Source organism: Papaver somniferum, unplaced genomic scaffold, assembly GCF_003573695.1.
Source record: "Papaver somniferum cultivar HN1 unplaced genomic scaffold, ASM357369v1 unplaced-scaffold_75, whole genome shotgun sequence".
In the NCBI taxonomy this organism is placed as follows: Eukaryota; Viridiplantae; Streptophyta; class Magnoliopsida; order Ranunculales; family Papaveraceae; genus Papaver; species Papaver somniferum.
This window is the reverse complement of record NW_020650415.1, coordinates 481728-500895: the sequence shown is the minus strand read 5'-3', so window position 1 is coordinate 500895 and position 19168 is coordinate 481728. Positions and strand designations below refer to the sequence as shown.

Here is a 19168-nt window from a genome sequence, read left to right as displayed (position 1 = left end):
CCCCCCCCCACCCCCCCCCCACCCACAGTTTGAAACCCAAAATGTAAACACCATATGGCAGCTAACTATTCTTAATACGATCCTGAGGAGGTTTACTAACCTACTTTTACTGGATACAACCAGCATCATTGGGGGACCAGAACATGATTCGCCCTTGTTTCCTGACGGCACAGAACCAAGCTCACTTTTCAACCTGTTCTACAAAAATATTTCTCAAACTTCCACCTGGGTCTTCAGTGTCATCCTAGTAAAGCAGTCATCAAATAATATATATCTTAAAATCTTCGAAACTTTGGTTACATCGTTCTTGGGAATCATGTAAAAAAATTACTTAATAAAAAGCTGGCAGTTTAAAAAACGACTATGTGCCAATGAAACACTGATAGTTGGTTCACGAACAACAAACAGGTGTCTACCAAAATAAAATAATATAAAAAACAGGTCACGGGTGTTAAGAGACGTGTCCCATGCCTAGTTAGTAAGTTCGCGAATTATTCGCGAATTTTTCCGTATCACGAATTTTACCGTCTTATTCGCGTATGTTTGCAACTCCGAACCGAACTCGCGTATTATGTGGCATTCCCGGATTGTTCGCGTATCGTTCACGAATTTTACGTATCCCGAATGATACGTCCGCTTAATTCGCCATAAATTCTTTAGCTTTTACTTTTCAAAGACTCCACTTTTTGGGCTTTACTGCCTCCCGAACATACACGACCGAATATTAGACGTGTTGTAATTTTTATTTTTAAATAAAAACGACTGAAGAGATTTGAAGGTCAAGGTGAGAGAGATCTCAAACTCACTAACCAAGCATCTAAACCACCATACGACGTCCTCTTGGATAACTAATGTTGTATATATTATTAATATCATCATATTGAGTTTATTTTTTTCTTAAATAACTCACACATATGCATAAAAATTGGTGTATGACCTTATAAATACAAATTATTTGTTATATATAGATACCGAATTTTCAGAGCCGAACTCACATTTATAAATCGAATTATACACGTACGTATACAGTTCCGAATTAATGACGAATCACGTTCCGTTGACCGAATTTTGGACCGAATCTGGATTTTACAAAACCGTATAATACTCGTACGTTTGTCGTTCCGTACGTTTGCCGAATCCCGAATTGCTAACTAGGGTCCCATGATACTAACATTTATCACAAACGTGTCATTTTCCCCTACAAAACCAACCAAGTCCCCAGTTTCTTCTTCTCCTTCCGATCCTAATATCTCTCTCCTGCAATTAATTTCTCTCATCTGAAATCAATCTAAAAACTCCAATGAAATCCACGAGATTAGCAGTCTGGTTTGTCAATATCTCTCTACTACTTTTTCTTTGTCTCAACACAGTGGTTGATGCAGATGATCAACAGAAACAAAACCCAAATGCGGTCGAAAGAGGCATAGGTATAACATCAACACCATGGAATACAATCAAGTCTTGGTTAAAACTTGCTCTCATGAATTTTAAACCACCTGATTCTCAGTAAGTTTCTTCTTTTTTTTTTTTGCTGAACATTCAATCATAATGTATTTTTTTATTTTTAATTTGATGATAATTTTATGAATAATTTTATATATATATGGATTTTTTGTGATTTGGTTTGATAGGTCGATGCCAAATAAAGAAGCATCAAATTCAGGGGAATTAATGAAGGATGCAGTAAGCAAAAGCTTTAAAACTAGTACAGGAGCAGCTAAAGAAACAGCCAAGGCTGCTGGAGATGCAATTCATTCAACTGCTGAGAAAGTAATGAAGAAAACTGGGATCTCATCTTCATCGAAAACGGAAGAGGATGAATTGTAATTTCATTTCATTTAAACTAGTTTGTAATTTTGGTTTTAGGGTGAAAGCAGCAACTTTTTTGGTTTTAGGTAGTAAAGTGTTGGCAGCGCTTCAGCTTTTTTTGTTGGTATTTGTAAGCAATTTTGGTGATCTTGAACTCATGTGCTTTTATATGCTTCCAGGATGCATCAAAACATCCACCAAATCCAAGTGAAAACATCCACCCATCCAGATAATGAAATCTGTTACTACCCCAAAAGGGTAGTTTCCTTTACCGATCAAATATAGGTGTTCTTTCTTGTCAAGGGAAAGTTGGAAAAGAAATTCTTCAATCAAGAAGAAAAGTTCAATCTTGTTGAAAATATAGTCCAGTTCACTATTACTAGAGTGAATCAAAGATTAATGATCTAAGAACATGAAAAACATCTATTATTAAAAGAACCTATAAAATCAATTTCATTTAACTAAAGTAGTGGTCAATATAGCGAATTACTAACAAATAGGTTAACGATGAAAAACAAACCGGGAAGAAATCCCGTGAAGAAAATGGACGGCGTCACGTTACGTTGGTCATGATTCTACCGTCTAGATGGGAATGGGTAAAGTGGGCCCGAAAATCCCGTCAAGAATACAGACGGCGTCACGGCAGGATTCATCTAAATTGGAATAGGTAAAGTGGGTCCGAGAAATCCCGTGTGTGATATGGACGGTCGGATGGTAATGATTCTACCAATATCTGGATTGGTATAGGTAAAGTGGAATTACTAACAAATAGGTTGACGATGAAACAGAACGGAAATGAATAGCAGTTACAGCTGACATTATTAAAAATAACCGAATACACTAATACAGATTTATAAGGGCAGCTATCCTAAAGAGAGATTAAAGGACTACCAACGCATAATAGTTCTGCTAAACACAAGGAACTACCATAACCACCAACAAGTCAAAATTTGATCGATTCTTACTTATCTTGTTTTGACCGGTTACAAGTTCTTAATTATATTACACATGGATGAGCGAACTTGTGAAATCTTAGTCCATATGTTAGGATCAACTTAGAGGAAGCAGATTCAAAAATATCCCTTGTTGGAGGATTAATCGACAAAATGAATCTATAAGGATAGACTATTTCATTGGTTAACGAGGTTTTCTATTGGTTAGGTTTCCACCCCGAAGACTATTCCGAATATATAATCTCTTTCCAAAAGGAAGGTTTTTCATAAATTGTTGAATTATAAGAGAAAAGATGTTTATTACTTCCTCCGTCCCACTCTTAAGTGACCTATTTGAAATTTGCACAATTTTTAAGGCAAGTAAGGAAAATAGTATTTTTAATCATTTTTTACAATTATACCCTTATGAATAATAACTAGTGAGATTTAAAAATGGTTTATCTCTCAAAATACTCCACGGATGTTCGCAAATTTCATACAATTGAAAAGCATTTTAAAACACCTACGTAACGAATATAAACATGCCTATCAAATTATACATATTTCATATATTATTTATAATTAACTAAAAGGATAATTCCGGAATATCTCATTGTTTAGTGATATAGGTCACTTATCATTGGGACAAAATTTAAAATCAAATAGGTCACTTAGGAGTGGGACGGAGGGAGTACTACTGAACAGAAAATGAATCTACAATTACAGACTTTAATATCCCGGATATCCAACAGCCAAAGGATGGACTGGTTTATCAGTTCGCAGAAGGTATAAATAGCCCCTTACTACAAAGAAGATACAATCCTCACATTTTTAGTCTCTTTTAAGATGTCCTCCATAGATTAAAAGCTCAAGCTAACTACTACACTAAATGGAGTTTAACTTGTTTAACCCTTATAGTTGAAACAGTTTTCTCATTCGTAATGGTTTCCTCCTATGTCCATTAGACCTTTTTGAGTAAAAAATAAATAAATAGAAGTTGTTGGATTTAGTCCCATATTGTGTATGCGGGGAGCATCTAACCTGCATTCTGTCTATAAATATACTCTTTATTGTGGGCGACCAATACCGAAAATATCAAAAGATGTCAAACATTCCAGACGACCTCTTCCTAAGATTACCAGTGAAGATATTACTTGTTTGTAAGTCTGTTTGCAGGAATTGGTTAGAACTAATTCCAGCTCTAATTTCATTAATGTGCACCTTGATCTTACAACCCATAGAAACTACTTTCTTCTAGAACTTAATCGTTCGTTCAGTCAATACACAGCGCACTCCATAGGTTATGAGTCGTTGAATAAATGTGCAGATGATGCTGTTGATACGTTCTATAAAGTTGGCTCAATCGATGGGAATTTTTCTGAATTGTTGTGTTCTTGTAATGGTTTGGTTAGCTTAAGATTTCGGACTAATCAAGGATTTTTCTTTCTTTGGAACCCAGCCACGAGAATACAAGGAACTACCACAACCACCAACGAGTCAATGTGTGCCTCATCTTTTATCTGCTTTGAGTTATGATTATAAGATTAACGATTACAAGTTTGTAATTATAGTACAATTGGACGAGCGGACTAATGAAATCCTAGTCTATACGTTAGGATCAAATTCCTGGAAGAAAATACAAAATATCTCTTGTGGGAGACATGATCAACAATCCGGGGTGCTTGTCAACGGAGCTTTTCATTGGTTAGGTGTGCAACCCGAAGACTATTCCGGATTTATAATCTCTTTTGATATTATCAACGAGAGAACTAATGTTATACAACTTCCTAAGGAAGCTTTGAATGAAGGGGAAAGCATTCGTGTGGGGGTGTTGGAAGGGTGCCTTTCTGTAGTTGCTATTCATCATTGTGATGATGAGGTTCGATGTCGACTCATAGTATGGGTAATGCAAGACTATGGTGTTCCAGAATCTTGGAGGACACGTTATGTCATTAACCATGAGGGAATTTTGAAGCACTGGTATTATATGAAGCTTATGTGGTGTTTTAAGAATGGCGAGATTCTTTTTGACTTTCCGTTGGGTTGTTATGATAAAGTTATATATGACCCGAAGGATGGAAGTGTTAGAGAACCAAACCTTCATGGTTTGCATAACATTATTCATGAACAAGGGAGTTACTTTGAAACCTTAGTTTCACTGAACTCTGGTGTGTATGTGGGGGAAAATGGACGAGTAGAATTATCTTTGCACCGCCAGCATTACGATTGAAAAAAAGACGAAGAAAAACAAGAAAAACAAGAACAAGAAGAAGACGAGGAGGAAGAAAAAGAAGAGGAAGAACCGGATGACGATTGTTAAAAAGAGAAACAAGTGATTATATGTTGGAAAACGATTAAAAAAATTACGATTTCTAAAGTTTTAATAGAAATTATATTTTAATATTTTTTTTGTAAATGAAAATCTTATTCGTCCCACACCGTGGAGTTTCCACCTTTTAGTTGTTTTAAGAGACTATATAAGATTTTTAATCCCACATCGGGGAAATTCCTCTTCTTAAGTTGTATTTGTCAATTATATAAACAAATTCACTACTTTTGTAAAATCTATGGAAAAGAGGATTCTCTATTTCTTTAGAGAGACCCCCAAGGGAAAATATTTTATGGTGATTTCTTTAACGTTCGCGATTTTCCTTAACGGTTTTTCGGAGTTTCCAAGCCCAAGTTGAGCATCTACTGCATATGCTAGTAGTAGGTGTATTAGGGTGTTTTATCCTGGAGATATCCGTCCTGTGAGGGCTATAGCATCACTCTTGAGTGTATCCGGGCGCTAATGTCTTAAGGGCAACGTGTTGAACACCTGACTCACTTTGTTTTTCCAAAGTTTTGCCTTGTTGCTGTTACGGAGATCTGGGGAGCTCGTCCGTTTCATCAAATCGATCACTTCCATTATAAAGAAGCTAAGTATCAATAACTTTTTCTTATTTGATTTTTTTTTTTTTTTATTATTGCACCCAACAATCTTAAGACAATAAAGTTTGTAATAATCATGGGTGTTAATTGTGGAATGAAAAACAAAAAACGAATTTTTGGTGAGATGTATAGTTTCGAAGTTACCTCTTAATATATAAGGAATTTAGACGAACCCTTTGGAAATAATGTAGTAGACACCTTCATAGTTAGTCACGCAGAATTTCAGAATTTTTGGAGTTGTAAAAGTATTTTTTTTTATATTTTACAAAACAGAGAAACGTTCCTGAAAAATTCTGACGAGCAGAAATTTGTTGTTAACTAAAGTAGTTTTTATGGGGTAACCATGATTTTTTTGAAATGGTGATTCAAACGAAGTTTGTATATATAGTGTTATCTTCAAAACTCATATTTTACTTTCCGATTCGGAATTGTGGTTTGTGAATAAAGGTGTCATCTCCAAGGGACATGGCTAATAGGCGCATGTGGTTGGAAACAAATCTTCCAAAGCTGGCAAAGGTGAAAACATCAAGCGCAAATCTAAGTATGGTCTTCATAAGAAAGCTATGTTTCGTAAATCTGAATCTAGCATTACTTCAATTAAGGGTGATTTTTTATGTTTGTAAATTCCTGGCCAAATGGCAGTAAATTGTAGACAACATAAAAAACCTTAATAAGTAGAAAGTTAATGCTAATTTAGTTGAAACAAATAGAACGAGTTCAGTGGATTGATGCCGGAAGTTATTTTAATAACCAATGTCAGATATTGGTGGGTGGACTCTGGAGCCACCAAGAATGTTTGTTGAAACAGAGACATGTTCTCCTCCTATCAGAGGATAGGGGATGTCGAGAAACTCTTTTTGGGTAACTCATCTGCAATAGAGGTTGCATAAAAGGAAAAGGTCGAGCAGAAGCTCATATCTGTAATATTCTCACATTGAATGAAGTTTTCATGTTCCGAGCATATGCGAAAATCTTGTATCTTATTTTGTTGTAGATGGAAAAAGATTTAAGATCTTAATTGAATCAGGAAAACTTGTTGTAACTAGGCAGTGATTTTTTAAGCAAGAGTTATAAGAATTTGGGTCTATATAAGATTAACGGAAAAACTGATGATGTGAACATAGTTGATTCTTGTGCTTTCTTTGTGTGATTGATTGTTTTACGTGGTATACTTGGAACCCTAAACTTATAAGTCAATGCTTAATTGTCTAGCATAGGATGCGTACCCAAATTTAGTTTGAATTTTGAACACAAAAGTAAAATCTGTGAAGAATCAAAATATGCTATAAAACCTTTTAGCACAATTGTTCAGAGTAATTCTAAGCCTTTAGAATTAGTTCAGTTACGCCTAGTCGACATGCCCAAAACCATTGTGGTAAAAGATGGTTTATAACTTCCGTAGATGATTGTACGAGGTACTATCTTGTATACTTTCTTAGGGATAAGGATGATGTCTTAGAAGCCTTAAGATGTATAAACTTGAAGTTGGAAACCAATTAGAAGCCTTGAACATAAGAACTGTATCCTTAAGGAGATGATAATTTCCTTTTTGATTAGTTCAGGATTACCTACGGCCTTGTGGGGGGAGGCAGTCCTCTTAACTATTATATCCTGCATAGAGTACCCTTTTAAGGATCAGATGAAACTTCATATGATTTATGGAAAGGTAGATGACCTTCTTATGAATGCGTCAAAGTGTGGGGGTGTTTGACTAAGATTGTAATTCCTATTCCTAAAAGAATTGGATTGAAACCAAAATGTTGATTGTGTCTTCATATAGAGTATGCTGAGTATACTTCTACATATAGATTTTTGGTTGAGTGTTCTTATTTTTTTTCTGACTTTGGCGTGAATATTATTACGAAATCTAGGGATGCTGAGTTCTTTGAACATGTTTATTCTAAACATGTACCTCATTAGAGATGTGTTGTTGATCCCCTAGATTTATTTTCAAATAGTCAGAACTTTTTCTAAAGGAAGATGAAGTTAATGTTGAGACTAAGAGAAGTAAAAAAATTAGACTTGAGACTTCTTATGAAACCGACTTCATAACATTCCTAGCTTAGTCTGAGCCCCCATACTTGTAAAGAATCCTTGATATCTAATGAAACCCCATTCTAGTAAGAAGCTTCATTTAGTGAAATGGACTCAGTCCGTCGGAACCAGACTTGGGAGATTGCTAGTTTACCTCCAGGGAGTAAGACCATTGGACGTAAATGAGTCTTTAAGAGGAAATGATTGGTAGATGGAACTGTGGAAAAATATTAAGCTAAGTTGGTAGCTAAAGGCTATAAACTAAAAGAAGGTGTATATTTCTTTGATTCTTATTCACTTGTGACGATAATTACTTCTGTTGAGATGCTAATAATTGATATTGCTGCCATAAACAACTTGGAAATACATCAGATGGATGTTAAGACAACTTTTCTAAAACCGTGAATTAGATAAAGAAATTTACATAGACCAACCTGAGGACTTTGTAGTGAAAGGTTATGAAGACAAAGTTGGAAAATTTGATCATATGATAATGTGTAGTGGATTTAAGTTAATGAATCTTACAAGTGTATTTACAAGCGACTTGTTAAGGATGCCTGTGCGATTGTATGCTTCTATGTTGATGATATGCTTATACTTGTTCCAAACATAGATGTGATTAATTCCACTAAAAACATGCACTGAATGAGAACGTTGACTAGAAAGACTTAGGCCCTTTTGATGTAATCTTAGGGATGAGGATTAGAAGATAATCAAAAAATTATAGTCTTAGTCGTTGTCATTATGTTGAATTTGTTCTTATGAGATACAATCAGTCTGATTGTAAGCCTGCATATAATCCATACGATTGTTCTTGTAGACTCCAGAAAAATAAGGGTAATGGAGTATCTTAACTTGAATACTCGAGAGTTATAGGATGTCTGATGAATCTAATGAACTGTAAGAGTCCAGACATTGCCTATATTGTGAGTAAGTTAAGTGTATATACTTGTTGTCCATAACAAGAGCATTGGGATGAACTTAGTAGAGTATTATGCTACCTAAAATACTCTACTACCTTTTGTTTGATTTATGATAGGTATCTTATTGTCCTTGGGGGAATTTGTGATGCACACAGGATAGTTGACTCAGAGGAGTCTAAGTCTATGAGTGGATATGTTTTCACTCTAGCATAAGGGTTTTTTTTTTGAAGATTTTCAGACACACATATATTGATCAATTCATTATGGAATCTGAGAGTATTGCGTTAGATAAAGCACGAGAGGGGGCCGAGTGACTAAGATGCTTTATAGAAGCCATTCCTCTCTGGCATAGGCATGTGCCAGCTATATCTATACATTGTGTTAGCCAAGCTATAATAGCTAAATCTAAAAATAACTAATCTCAATTGGCGTTATTTTCATTGATTGGATAAAGTCCAAGGAGAATATCGCACAACCTTTGACGAAAGGTTTGTAGAAAGAGATAGTTAAAAATGCATCGAGGGGATGGGGCTTAAGCCCATAAATTAAACTTTCCATGAAGGATACTCAACCTTGCTGACTGGAGATCTCAAGATCAAGGTTTCGAATGAGAAAACTAATTTGTGGTGGGTAAAGGTAAACACTATCAGAGAATTTCATTCTCTGTCCCTTCCCTATGGTGTAGTCGTGATAGTGTGACTGCATGTGAAGGATGACCTTTAAGAAGTCTTAATGAGTTCTATAGTTTCAATTTAAGATTGAAGTGGGGTGTAGCAGTAACACTATTTAAGGAAACTCACCTATCTGAATGAGGAAGTGGGGACGCTTCCTATAAGAATATGAGCTTCGATTCTCTAGAGCATTCTGAGAAACAGGATATGTCCAGGGCCAAATTGGACAAAAGGGCGCGAGCTTGGCAGCAACCTTGGAGATATCATCCGTGGTCGTTAGCGCGAATTACATCAAACGCTAGAAGTTCAAGACATAGTTCACTGTCTCTAGCAAGTAATTCTGGTAATATCTCACTAAGCAAAGGTTCAAGACCTCATGGACACCTCTGCCTAAAATGGTATTTCCTTCGCTTTTATGTGATTTTCGTTTTGATGGTTTTGGTATTACTGGAACTCAGGACCTAAGGGTCACTAAGGTTTCACTAGTTCATGCTTTTTCACTTTGGTGAAAAGAACCTTTAGTCTCACTTGTGAGGAACTAAAGATGAAAGCTCTCTATACTATATGATTTTTGCAATCCATAGTATGACCCTGGGGTCAACACACAGTTGTGTGAGAGAGATGACGTCGGAATGGCTAGTATGACTTCAACATGCACGATCTGTCTGTCTGTTAAGTCAATTCGGGTCGTGGGATTGCGTTGTTGATTTACCAAGATCTATTCGTGTTTGCGTGTTTTATCGAGTTTTCATTCATGTGGGGGATTGTTGGAAAACGATTAATGAAATATGATTTCTAAAGTTTTAATAAAAATTATATTTTATTGTTTTCTTTTGTAAATGAAAAACTTATTAGTCCCACACCGTGGAGTTTCCACTTTTTAGTTGTTTTAAGAGACTATATAAGATTTTTAGTCCCACATTGGGGAGTTCCTCTTCTTAAGTTGTATTTGTCAATTATATAAAAAAATTCACTACTTTTGTAAAATCTATGGAAAAGAGGATTCTCTATTTTTTTAGAGAGACCCAAGGAAAAATATTTTATGGTGATTTCTTTAACGTTCGCGATTTTCCTTAACGGTTTTTTCGGAGTTTCCAAGCTCAAGTTGAGCATCTACTACATATGCTAGTAGTAGGTGTATTAGGGTGTTTTATCTTGCAGATATCCGTCCTGTGAGGGCTATAGCATCACTTTTGAGTGTATCCGGGAGCTAATGTCTTAAGGGCAGCGTGTTGAACACGTGACTCACTCTGATTTTCCAAAGTTTTGCCTTATTGTTGTTATGGAGATCTGGGGAGCTCGTCTGTTTCATCAAATCGATCACTTCCATTATAAAAAAGTTAAGTATCAATAACTTTTGCTTATTTGATTTTTTTCCTTGTTTTTGATTATTGCACCCAACACTATATGATTATTAGTTCCTGGTATATTTATTTATTTTTGGAAGGACAAAGGTTAATATACTGTAACTCATGTAGCCTGATCTTGGCTTGGCTCTTAAACCCTTTTAGAAGACAGTTAGTAGTTTGTGTTCAGTGTTCTGTTCTGTTTCAGGCCGGTGCGTGTTGTTCTACATACACTCTTAGAGCCTTTAAATTAAATGCATGCACCGTAGTGAAAATTTGGGCCATGCATCCTCTATGGTAGTATATGATCTATTTGTCAATACTGACTTCCAGCTGTTGTTTGTTTTTAACCCAACAATCAAGAGTTTATTCCCATGTTTGTTAAACATATAGTTTGTACTTAAACCAATAGCAACTTCGAGTTTTAAATATTAAGTTTGCTGAAGAATACTTTAATATAATTGAAGGGTTTAATCAATATTGTGATTTTATTGATTCTTAAGCTTTATAATTGTTCTCCTCTAAGCATGGAAGCAAAAAATTTATGCCTCATGTTGTTGTCATCGTTTGATGGAAGCGAAGTTTTTATGCCTCCCTCCAAAATCTTTCAGTGGGATCCACAACCATGGAAAGATTTCCTGACACTAATAAGGATACAGTTAACTGCGTGATATTCCCCATATGTGGGAGTGTTCTATTCGGATTTCGGACATGTAGTGGTGTATAATTGTAAGAATAAAATGAATAAGGTAAAAAAAAAAACTAACAATTTTACTATTATTATTAGATAAAGAGTATTACATTAACTAGTTGGAAGCGTAACAAGCTAAGCTCCAATAATGTAGTACTACATTAATTGAACAGGTTGCCTTGCTATCAAAAAAAAAAAAAAGGTTGCCTTGCTAACCTATCAACGAGTTTCATAGATAACATAGCCAAAAGAGCCGAAGCGGATAGGAGGGCTGAGATTGTGTCATAAGAGGGGAAACCTAACACTAACACTACCTTCCATGTTAATTCCTGCAATATTACGCCATTGGGGGTTCGAACCTGGAACCTCCAGGAACACGTGAAATTTTTGAAAACAGGGATGACCAGCGGAGCTAGATGCCCGTTCTAACCGACAATATCACCAAAAATAATAATTTATTAAAGTTGGTAAAATAATTATTCTTAACTGTATACGGATTACAGAAGGTCTGCACGTTCTAATCTATTATGAGTTAATAAAATAAGTTTATTTTATACGGGGAAAATTTTCCTTCCTAGCGGCTTAACGTATGTGTAATCCACCTGACATGGTGTTACTAACTTACAATTACGTATTTGGGGCAAACATGATGTAGGAAAATTATTTATGTTGAAACTCAGACGGTAGTTTGCCAGCCTATTTTTTTGTCGACGATGTTACTAACAAACAATTAAATACTTGACTTAAAAAAGTGTAACTCAATTTTTAATATTCCAACCAATAAAAAAATGCAAAGTGTTCTCACCATAGCTTCTATATTAGAAAAGACTTATTTCCGCCAATAAAAAACGAGGATTTCATCACCGTTTCATGTGAGAGCTTATTTTGTCAAGGCCTTTAACGGGAAAGATTAACTAGCGAGGGAAATAGCCAATGATGCAGAAAAGTGCACCTATATGTTTAAACATGGGATATACAACTGCTAAAAGAGCGTTTTTTTGGATGACAGAAATGGTGTATCGGTCAGCAAAAGGGTAAAAGCCCCTAGATTTACTGCATTACCTCTATAAATGTGGGGCGCAATACCGCCCTTGACAAATATATAAACTTCACCCTTGACAAAACAACCTTAAACACGAAAACACAATAACTATCAGAAAATAAGGGGAAGTTTTGTGTTTCTTCTTCTTCAGAGCAGGAGCCTCTGCCTTCCTCTAAGGAGAAGCAGCCTCCTTCTCCATCTGGCAATCAGGAAATTAAGATCACATGAGATTAAAGGAAGGTCACGAAATGAAAACAATTCAACTGCAAACAAGTGGGTGATAAATAACAGATACCTCTTTCTGCATATCAGGCCAGTGGAAATCCCAAGGGCGATAATTAAGAACAACAGGTAAAATGCTAGGATCAATGAGCAAATCATCAGAACCAGTGCTTGGATTTCCATTCGCATCAATACCCCAAAGAAGAGGACCTTCAACAATGAGATGATACTTCATTCCCTTGAAAGGAGAATAAAGTGTTTGGTCTTACTATGCTGGTCAACATCTTCCATGAGTTTTTTCTCACCCTTCGCTAACTTTTCTCTATTCAGGCAAACACCCCAACGCGAACCATCCTTAGTAACCCAATGAACCACGTATTATTTAAAGAAATATTCTAAAGTGAAATCAGCAGGATCATAGGGTTTCTCCTTGTTCAGACAAAGGGATTCCCCCTCACCAGTAGCACGGAGGGAGAATTCAATAATAATACGAATTGCATCACCAACCAGTTGATATACTGGGAGAGGGCAAACTATCTTCGCAAAAGTTTTATATATAATAGAGGAAACTCATAATTGAAGAGTGGAAGAGGAAAACCCTCATTTAGCTTGCCAAGCGCGACAGGCATACGATTCGTTCTCCATTGTTCTCTGAGAATCCTCTCCTACTCTAACAGATAATTAGAGAGTGTGAAACCTCTTTCCGAAAGATCTCTTTGAAAACTTTCCAGATTATCTACCAATTTCTTGGTAGAATTAGACTTTGCACTGCATGGTTCAGTATGGGAATACTAAAACCATAACAAAACAAGAGGTTGAAAAACAGTACAATGGCGGAGATAAAATCAAAGACAGAGAGAACGAGTCATAGAGAATTAAAATGTAAACAGCCGAGGCAAAATTGACTCACCGTGACGATGATGTAGCAGCAACAGCCAGAACTGACACATCTTGATCTTCCATGGAAATAAAAGTAAAATTGTAGAACTCGGAAGAAGATTTACCTCTCTCCTGGGTATTTATCCCAAAAAAAAAACAATAAAGACGCACCGTTTCAAAAGGAAAAAACCGTCAACACGTGTAGCAGTTAGGAGTCTTAGGACATTCCCTTTCAATCAGACGTTGCATAAAAGCTACATGTGTTTCTCAGTTTCCTAGTCTAGGTATTTCTTTTTATGTTTAAGAATTCAATGTTTATTAACTTCTTTAATTAGATTCTTAGTCGGTTGATTAGAGCCTATATAAGAGGCGATCTGTATAAAGACAGAACACATTATTATTGAATAATATTAAGACATATAATCGTTATTTTCTTTTCTTAATCTGCCTGTCCAGTTTTTTGTAATCTTCTTCGCATCTTTGTGTCTCATCCCTGCAATTTCAGAATTGCATTCTTCTCTTTTCAATCTCTTATCAGCCTACACTAGTTGGTATCCTTTGACAGTAGAATACATTTTTATTCTTTCTTAGATCCTATTTTCTCTTCCGCACCCATATTACACAAAAATAAAATAAAAAATCAAACCCTACAGAAAGAAGGCTTCTTGCTATTGAAACTTCGCAAAAAGAGTGCAGCTGGAAGAGATTCCTGCTCCATTAACTTCTCTTATGGAATACCAAGGTTTTAAACCAAAATACACTGCTGAGTCTTCTAAAAAAAGCTCGGATTCATCTGGAAAGCACCAAGACGAAAATTCTCATAAACCACATGGTGAGGGTATTACTGAGCATGTTTTAGCAAGAATGAATAAATCTAGACACCATTAAACTTATATTCTCAAAACAAACGATCACTAGGTTTACAAGAGGACAGTGATGACGAAGACACTAAAGAAGATGATCCACAGAGAAGATGAATTGAAGATAGACGCATTCACACAGGAGAGACTCCGTATAGCTCTTTGCCAGAATACAAGTTAAAAGCAGAATACTTACTTTTAATGGAAGTTTCAAAATTGAAGAGTTATTGGACTGGCTTTACGAAGTTGAAGCTTTCTTTGAGTTTGTGGATGTACCTGACGATTCAAAAGTTAAGCTGGTGGCTTATTGTGACGGACCAGAAAATCTAGACTTCCAACGAACCGGGTTTCGGCCCGCTTAGCAATCTAAGACTCTCCGATACGCCACTCAAGTAACCAGACCTTCAAATTCTTCTGAGCAACTCGAACCCAATCTGCATTATAAGCAAGCACACTTAGTATTTACTCTCCAATTATGAGAGATGACTAGTTGCAAGAAATGATAGACTTATATGGCCAGTTGCCATTTCTAACAATTGATATCGCCAGTGGCCAAAAATACGGCCAGTTGCCAAAAATGGAAGAACGCCAGTTGCCAACCCCAATATTTTCTAAGGCCAGTTGCAAAACATGGCAAATGGCCAGTTTCGAACCCCAATATTTTCTACGGCCAGTTGCCAAAAATGAGAGATGGCCAGTAGCCAACCCCAATATTTTCTATGGCCAGTTGCCGATTCTAACTATGGCCAATTGCCAAAAATGGGAGATGGCCAGTTGCCAACCCCAAAAATTTATACGGCCAGTTGCCGATTCAAGGTTGCAATCATCTCTGAATAAATGGTATGAACTTCCAAACAGCAACCAACACTTTCAGATGATATGAACAACCATATAGAGTTGTGCTGAACCGCATAGCGGCTGCCTACGTACCCTCTCTGTTGCTCGACGGGATCAAGCACGACCGTAGTTCGTCATTTTAGTTCAGATAGTATGAACTACCCACAGTAGCAACTATCTCTTATCAGCTATCAAGTAAACTGATTATATTTGCAGTGCATACAATTAATTTTGAGTAGAAAACTACTCTGTGAAAGCCAAAGGTATCCAAAGAATACCAAACCACGCAGAACGAGAATTTCCAATATGATATAACTGAAGACATGAAGCTCCTTCAGGATTTCTACATTTAATACATTAAATTCACAACCAGCAGATAATCATATAAGGGACTCGGACATAATACTTCCATCCATTACAGACACAAATCATATAAGGGACTCAGACATAATACTTCCATCAATTACAGACACAAGTACCAGTATCAAGTAAAATCAACTACCAGTATGAGATACATACCTTACCTATAATCAAGCCATGCACAAAAATCATATAAGCTGGACTATTTTTTATAAACCATAAAAAATATTATACCAAGATCGGATTGACACAAAGTCGTGCAAAACCACAAATAACATTACGATGGACTGATATGAAGTTCAGTCTAATAATTATTGTGCCATGGGATGGGAGAAAAAAATCGTACAACACCATGCGGCTAATGTAAAATGGATATGCCACTGCAACAAATCACTACGTATTTCCTTGATTTCTCTAGCATGTCAATCACAGACCAGGGTCTGACATAAATCCATTATGATTTCAGTAGTGTAATAGCAAAGCTCTAAAGTCAGGATCACATAGTTGACACCGGCTTAATCCATCTTAGAATGCTACTGGTCCCTATGAGATACATTTCCATTATAAAAACTAAATGATTTAATATAATATCAATAATATTGTGGATGAGACATTGCGGATATTTATAACGGCAAGCGTATTACTGTCGGAGACTCGTGGTAGAAATGATAAGCATATAGCAAAAGATTGAAACATCACGTTACACAATTCTACCAAATTAAGAGGATAGCTTAGGGAAAATGTGGCAGTGATACTGATGACAGACCCACAATGACTAGCACTATACATGTATGCCGCAGTACCAACATTTGTGAATTCAAATATATTTATTAAGCTTAATGTGTAACAATATCCAAGGCTTAGACCTTCAACTGTTGTGTGGAGTTTAAAATTGCAGCGCAAATCTATTCACGTCTGCAGAACCATAGTATATAAGTAAAAGTCTAAAATAGATCCATGTGCATCCATATAAAACGGCATTTAGGAGACAAAATAAGTCTCCAAACTAGTCCCATACAGTTCAACTATTCCCAGTGGCTAAGCATACATAAAAGTGACTACACATGAATTTACACCATCCTAGAAATTATGATCCACACCAACTGAAAGTTCTGAGAATGCATAGCCTAAATCTCATTAAGTGGTAATCTTATCACCGCAAGTTGATTCGCCATAATTAATGGCTAAATATAACATAAACAAAATGCAGAAGTAATTTAGATAACCTCTCTACCAAGGATTCTCAAAGATCTAATTAACAAGGATGTCCAGATGCTAACCAACAATTAAAACAAGTATTTGCTTTTTAAATGACATCCTACTACGTATGGATATGCCATAGTGCTACTTATCTAAGATTGTACAGGACTTTAAGAGATAAAAACTATACATGTGGAAACTTAAATTTTAAGATCACCCATTAATCCATTCAAACAGTAACCAAGAAAGAATTCTTACTACTGCCACCTTCGACATCAACCCCAACTATTATATATGGTACCGACCATCATCTCAAGTAAGAAAACAAGAATAGTGACAGAAAATAATTAAAATGTAAACGGAACTCACTCCTTTGTATTAATTTTTAAAGCTAAAGGAACTGTGAAGATCATTTATCATCCATCGAAGCAAGGTCAGGGTGTGTAGCCACTTGAAAAGATACTAAACAAAAGTACTAAAACAACTAGTGCACAAACTCAACGTATCTATCCTTAAGATGACGCAAAACTTGACGTTCACTAATTAGCCCTTGGCCCAGTCATTTTACTATAATGTTAAGAAATAAAGAAACAACTAGTGCTACTAACACCATTCATCCATTTCAGAAATAAAGCAACGATATTATTTATGTCCATCCAAATAAGGATAAAATTAAGAGATGAAAATTTATTTGTCGTAACTCCGACAAAACCAAAGAAAATCCCAACATTTTCTAAATACCGTATACCGCTACGCAGTTGCATTGGTTACGTTTCTCACATGAAGTCCAGTGCTTTCAAGGGTCGACTAAAAATGATTCAAGTGGAATTTCTGTCTATGAGCAGTTAAGAAGTCAAGAGCTAAATAGAAATCCACCAAAACTCATTAAACTATTTAGCACTACAAAGAGGAATCCTACGAAGGTTAAACTATTTAGCACTAGAATAAGCCAGTGACTCAAAGCTGCATAAATTGAAACACCAAATGTTTATGAATATGTAAACTATCTAAAACAACTCATGGTATACAGCAATGTGAGGGGAAAATGTAAAGTAACTTATAATTTGTATATCTTTCCACAATAATTTTTAACAACTGCTTTGGATACACACATCCACTTTCACATGTTAACAATAGCTATGGATACAGAAACAATGCAAATCATTTAGAGCTATACAAGTAGTCAGTGTATCGATATGACTAGTAGATGTTTCATTGAACTCATGAAAGCAGCTATACCAAACTGTGCTCAGCAACACAAGAAGTAAATTAAAGATTAATGGTGGAAGAAACTCTTATGTTAAAACAACGTAGGAAATGTGCATTGACTGCATTGCCTTTCATGAACCAACACAATTCAATGCAATTCAATCCAATAACCTTAACACGGTCTCATAAATTCAACATATCAAAATTCATAAAACATGCAAGGAATGGGATAAGAACCTCTAGCCATTTTCTTTTCTGTCAGCATTTCACCGAACAGGTTGTGGGCACTTCGAGAGATGATAGTTTTGTGACATTTCTAGCCTCTACTTATAGCTTTTCTTCCCTACAAGTACTCTTAACAACTATTGAATCTAACCCATTCACCAACAATTCGAATGGAAATAACATCATCATTCTCAACTGATTTTTCATACAAGTTCTCTAATTCAAAATAGCTCGATCTCCCTAAATTACTTACCACATGTTCCTCCTCTTAGTTTTGGGCCACAACCAATTTCTGAAGCCTTTCTGAAATTTAAGATTGGGAGAAAGAAACAATGCTAAGAAGAGAAAACCAATGAGAAAAATGGAGAACATATTATTCACTCATTTTTCCTCCATGTTGATAGAGAAGTAAGATCTGGGTAAGTGAGGAGACAGAGTGTTAATAGACCACCACCGTGCACAACACGTGGCCCAAATGCAGGCCCTTCCCTTGACATTTGTAAAGGATTATTAAGGCATCCAGTGTAGAGATACACAAACTTTGCTATTTTAGCACTGCCAATTACTATAAGGAAGCCAAAATTGTTGAAGGCACCAAACATAATTTTTTTTTTTTTTTCTTAAACAATCTAAGCACCGAATTGGGTAAATAGGTTACTTAAACCCGAGAAAAAGGCACAGACTGCTACACTTATAAACTTAAAGGTGGAGTTGTTGCTTGGTGGAAGAAAATTTGTGAAGATAGAAACAATTCTCATAAACCTCCACTACATACTTGGAAACGTATTCGCAAATTGATACGATATAAATTTTTACCTGAAGACTTCACACAATAACTCTTTGTTAAATTGCAGAACCGTCAGCAAGGAGCTCGTTCTGTAGAAGAATATGTTGCTGAATTTTATAATTTAGTTACTCGTAATCAAATTCATGAAACTGAAGAATAGTTGGTGGCGCGTTTCATTGAGGGTGTAAATAGATTGATTGAATACATCAT

The 19168-nt window shown here is 35.8% G+C and overlaps 1 protein-coding gene and 2 long non-coding RNA genes across 3 annotated transcripts; 1 reads left to right on the top strand and 2 right to left on the bottom strand.

Moving 5' to 3' along the window:
• The first annotated feature begins 1253 nt into the window (after nucleotides 1-1253).
• Nucleotides 1254-1942, top strand: LOC113344192. The gene is made up of 2 exons (XM_026588205.1): nucleotides 1254-1506; nucleotides 1632-1942. The coding sequence occupies exons 1-2, from the start codon at nucleotides 1301-1303 to the stop codon at nucleotides 1825-1827; spliced, it is 402 nt and encodes a 133-aa protein (XP_026443990.1). The 5' UTR covers nucleotides 1254-1300; the 3' UTR covers nucleotides 1828-1942.
• A 10468-nt stretch (nucleotides 1943-12410) lies between these two features.
• On the bottom strand, nucleotides 12411-13558 carry LOC113344190. The gene is made up of 3 exons (XR_003357697.1): nucleotides 13512-13558; nucleotides 12675-13392; nucleotides 12411-12578 (listed from the first exon to the last, which is right to left on the bottom strand). It is a non-coding gene; the product is annotated as an uncharacterized LOC113344190 (long non-coding RNA).
• A 285-nt stretch (nucleotides 13559-13843) lies between these two features.
• Nucleotides 13844-18576, bottom strand: LOC113344252. Its single transcript, XR_003357719.1, has 3 exons — nucleotides 18425-18576; nucleotides 14537-14774; nucleotides 13844-14273 (listed from the first exon to the last, which is right to left on the bottom strand). It is a non-coding gene; the product is annotated as an uncharacterized LOC113344252 (long non-coding RNA).
• Between the last annotated feature and the right edge of the window lie 592 nt (nucleotides 18577-19168).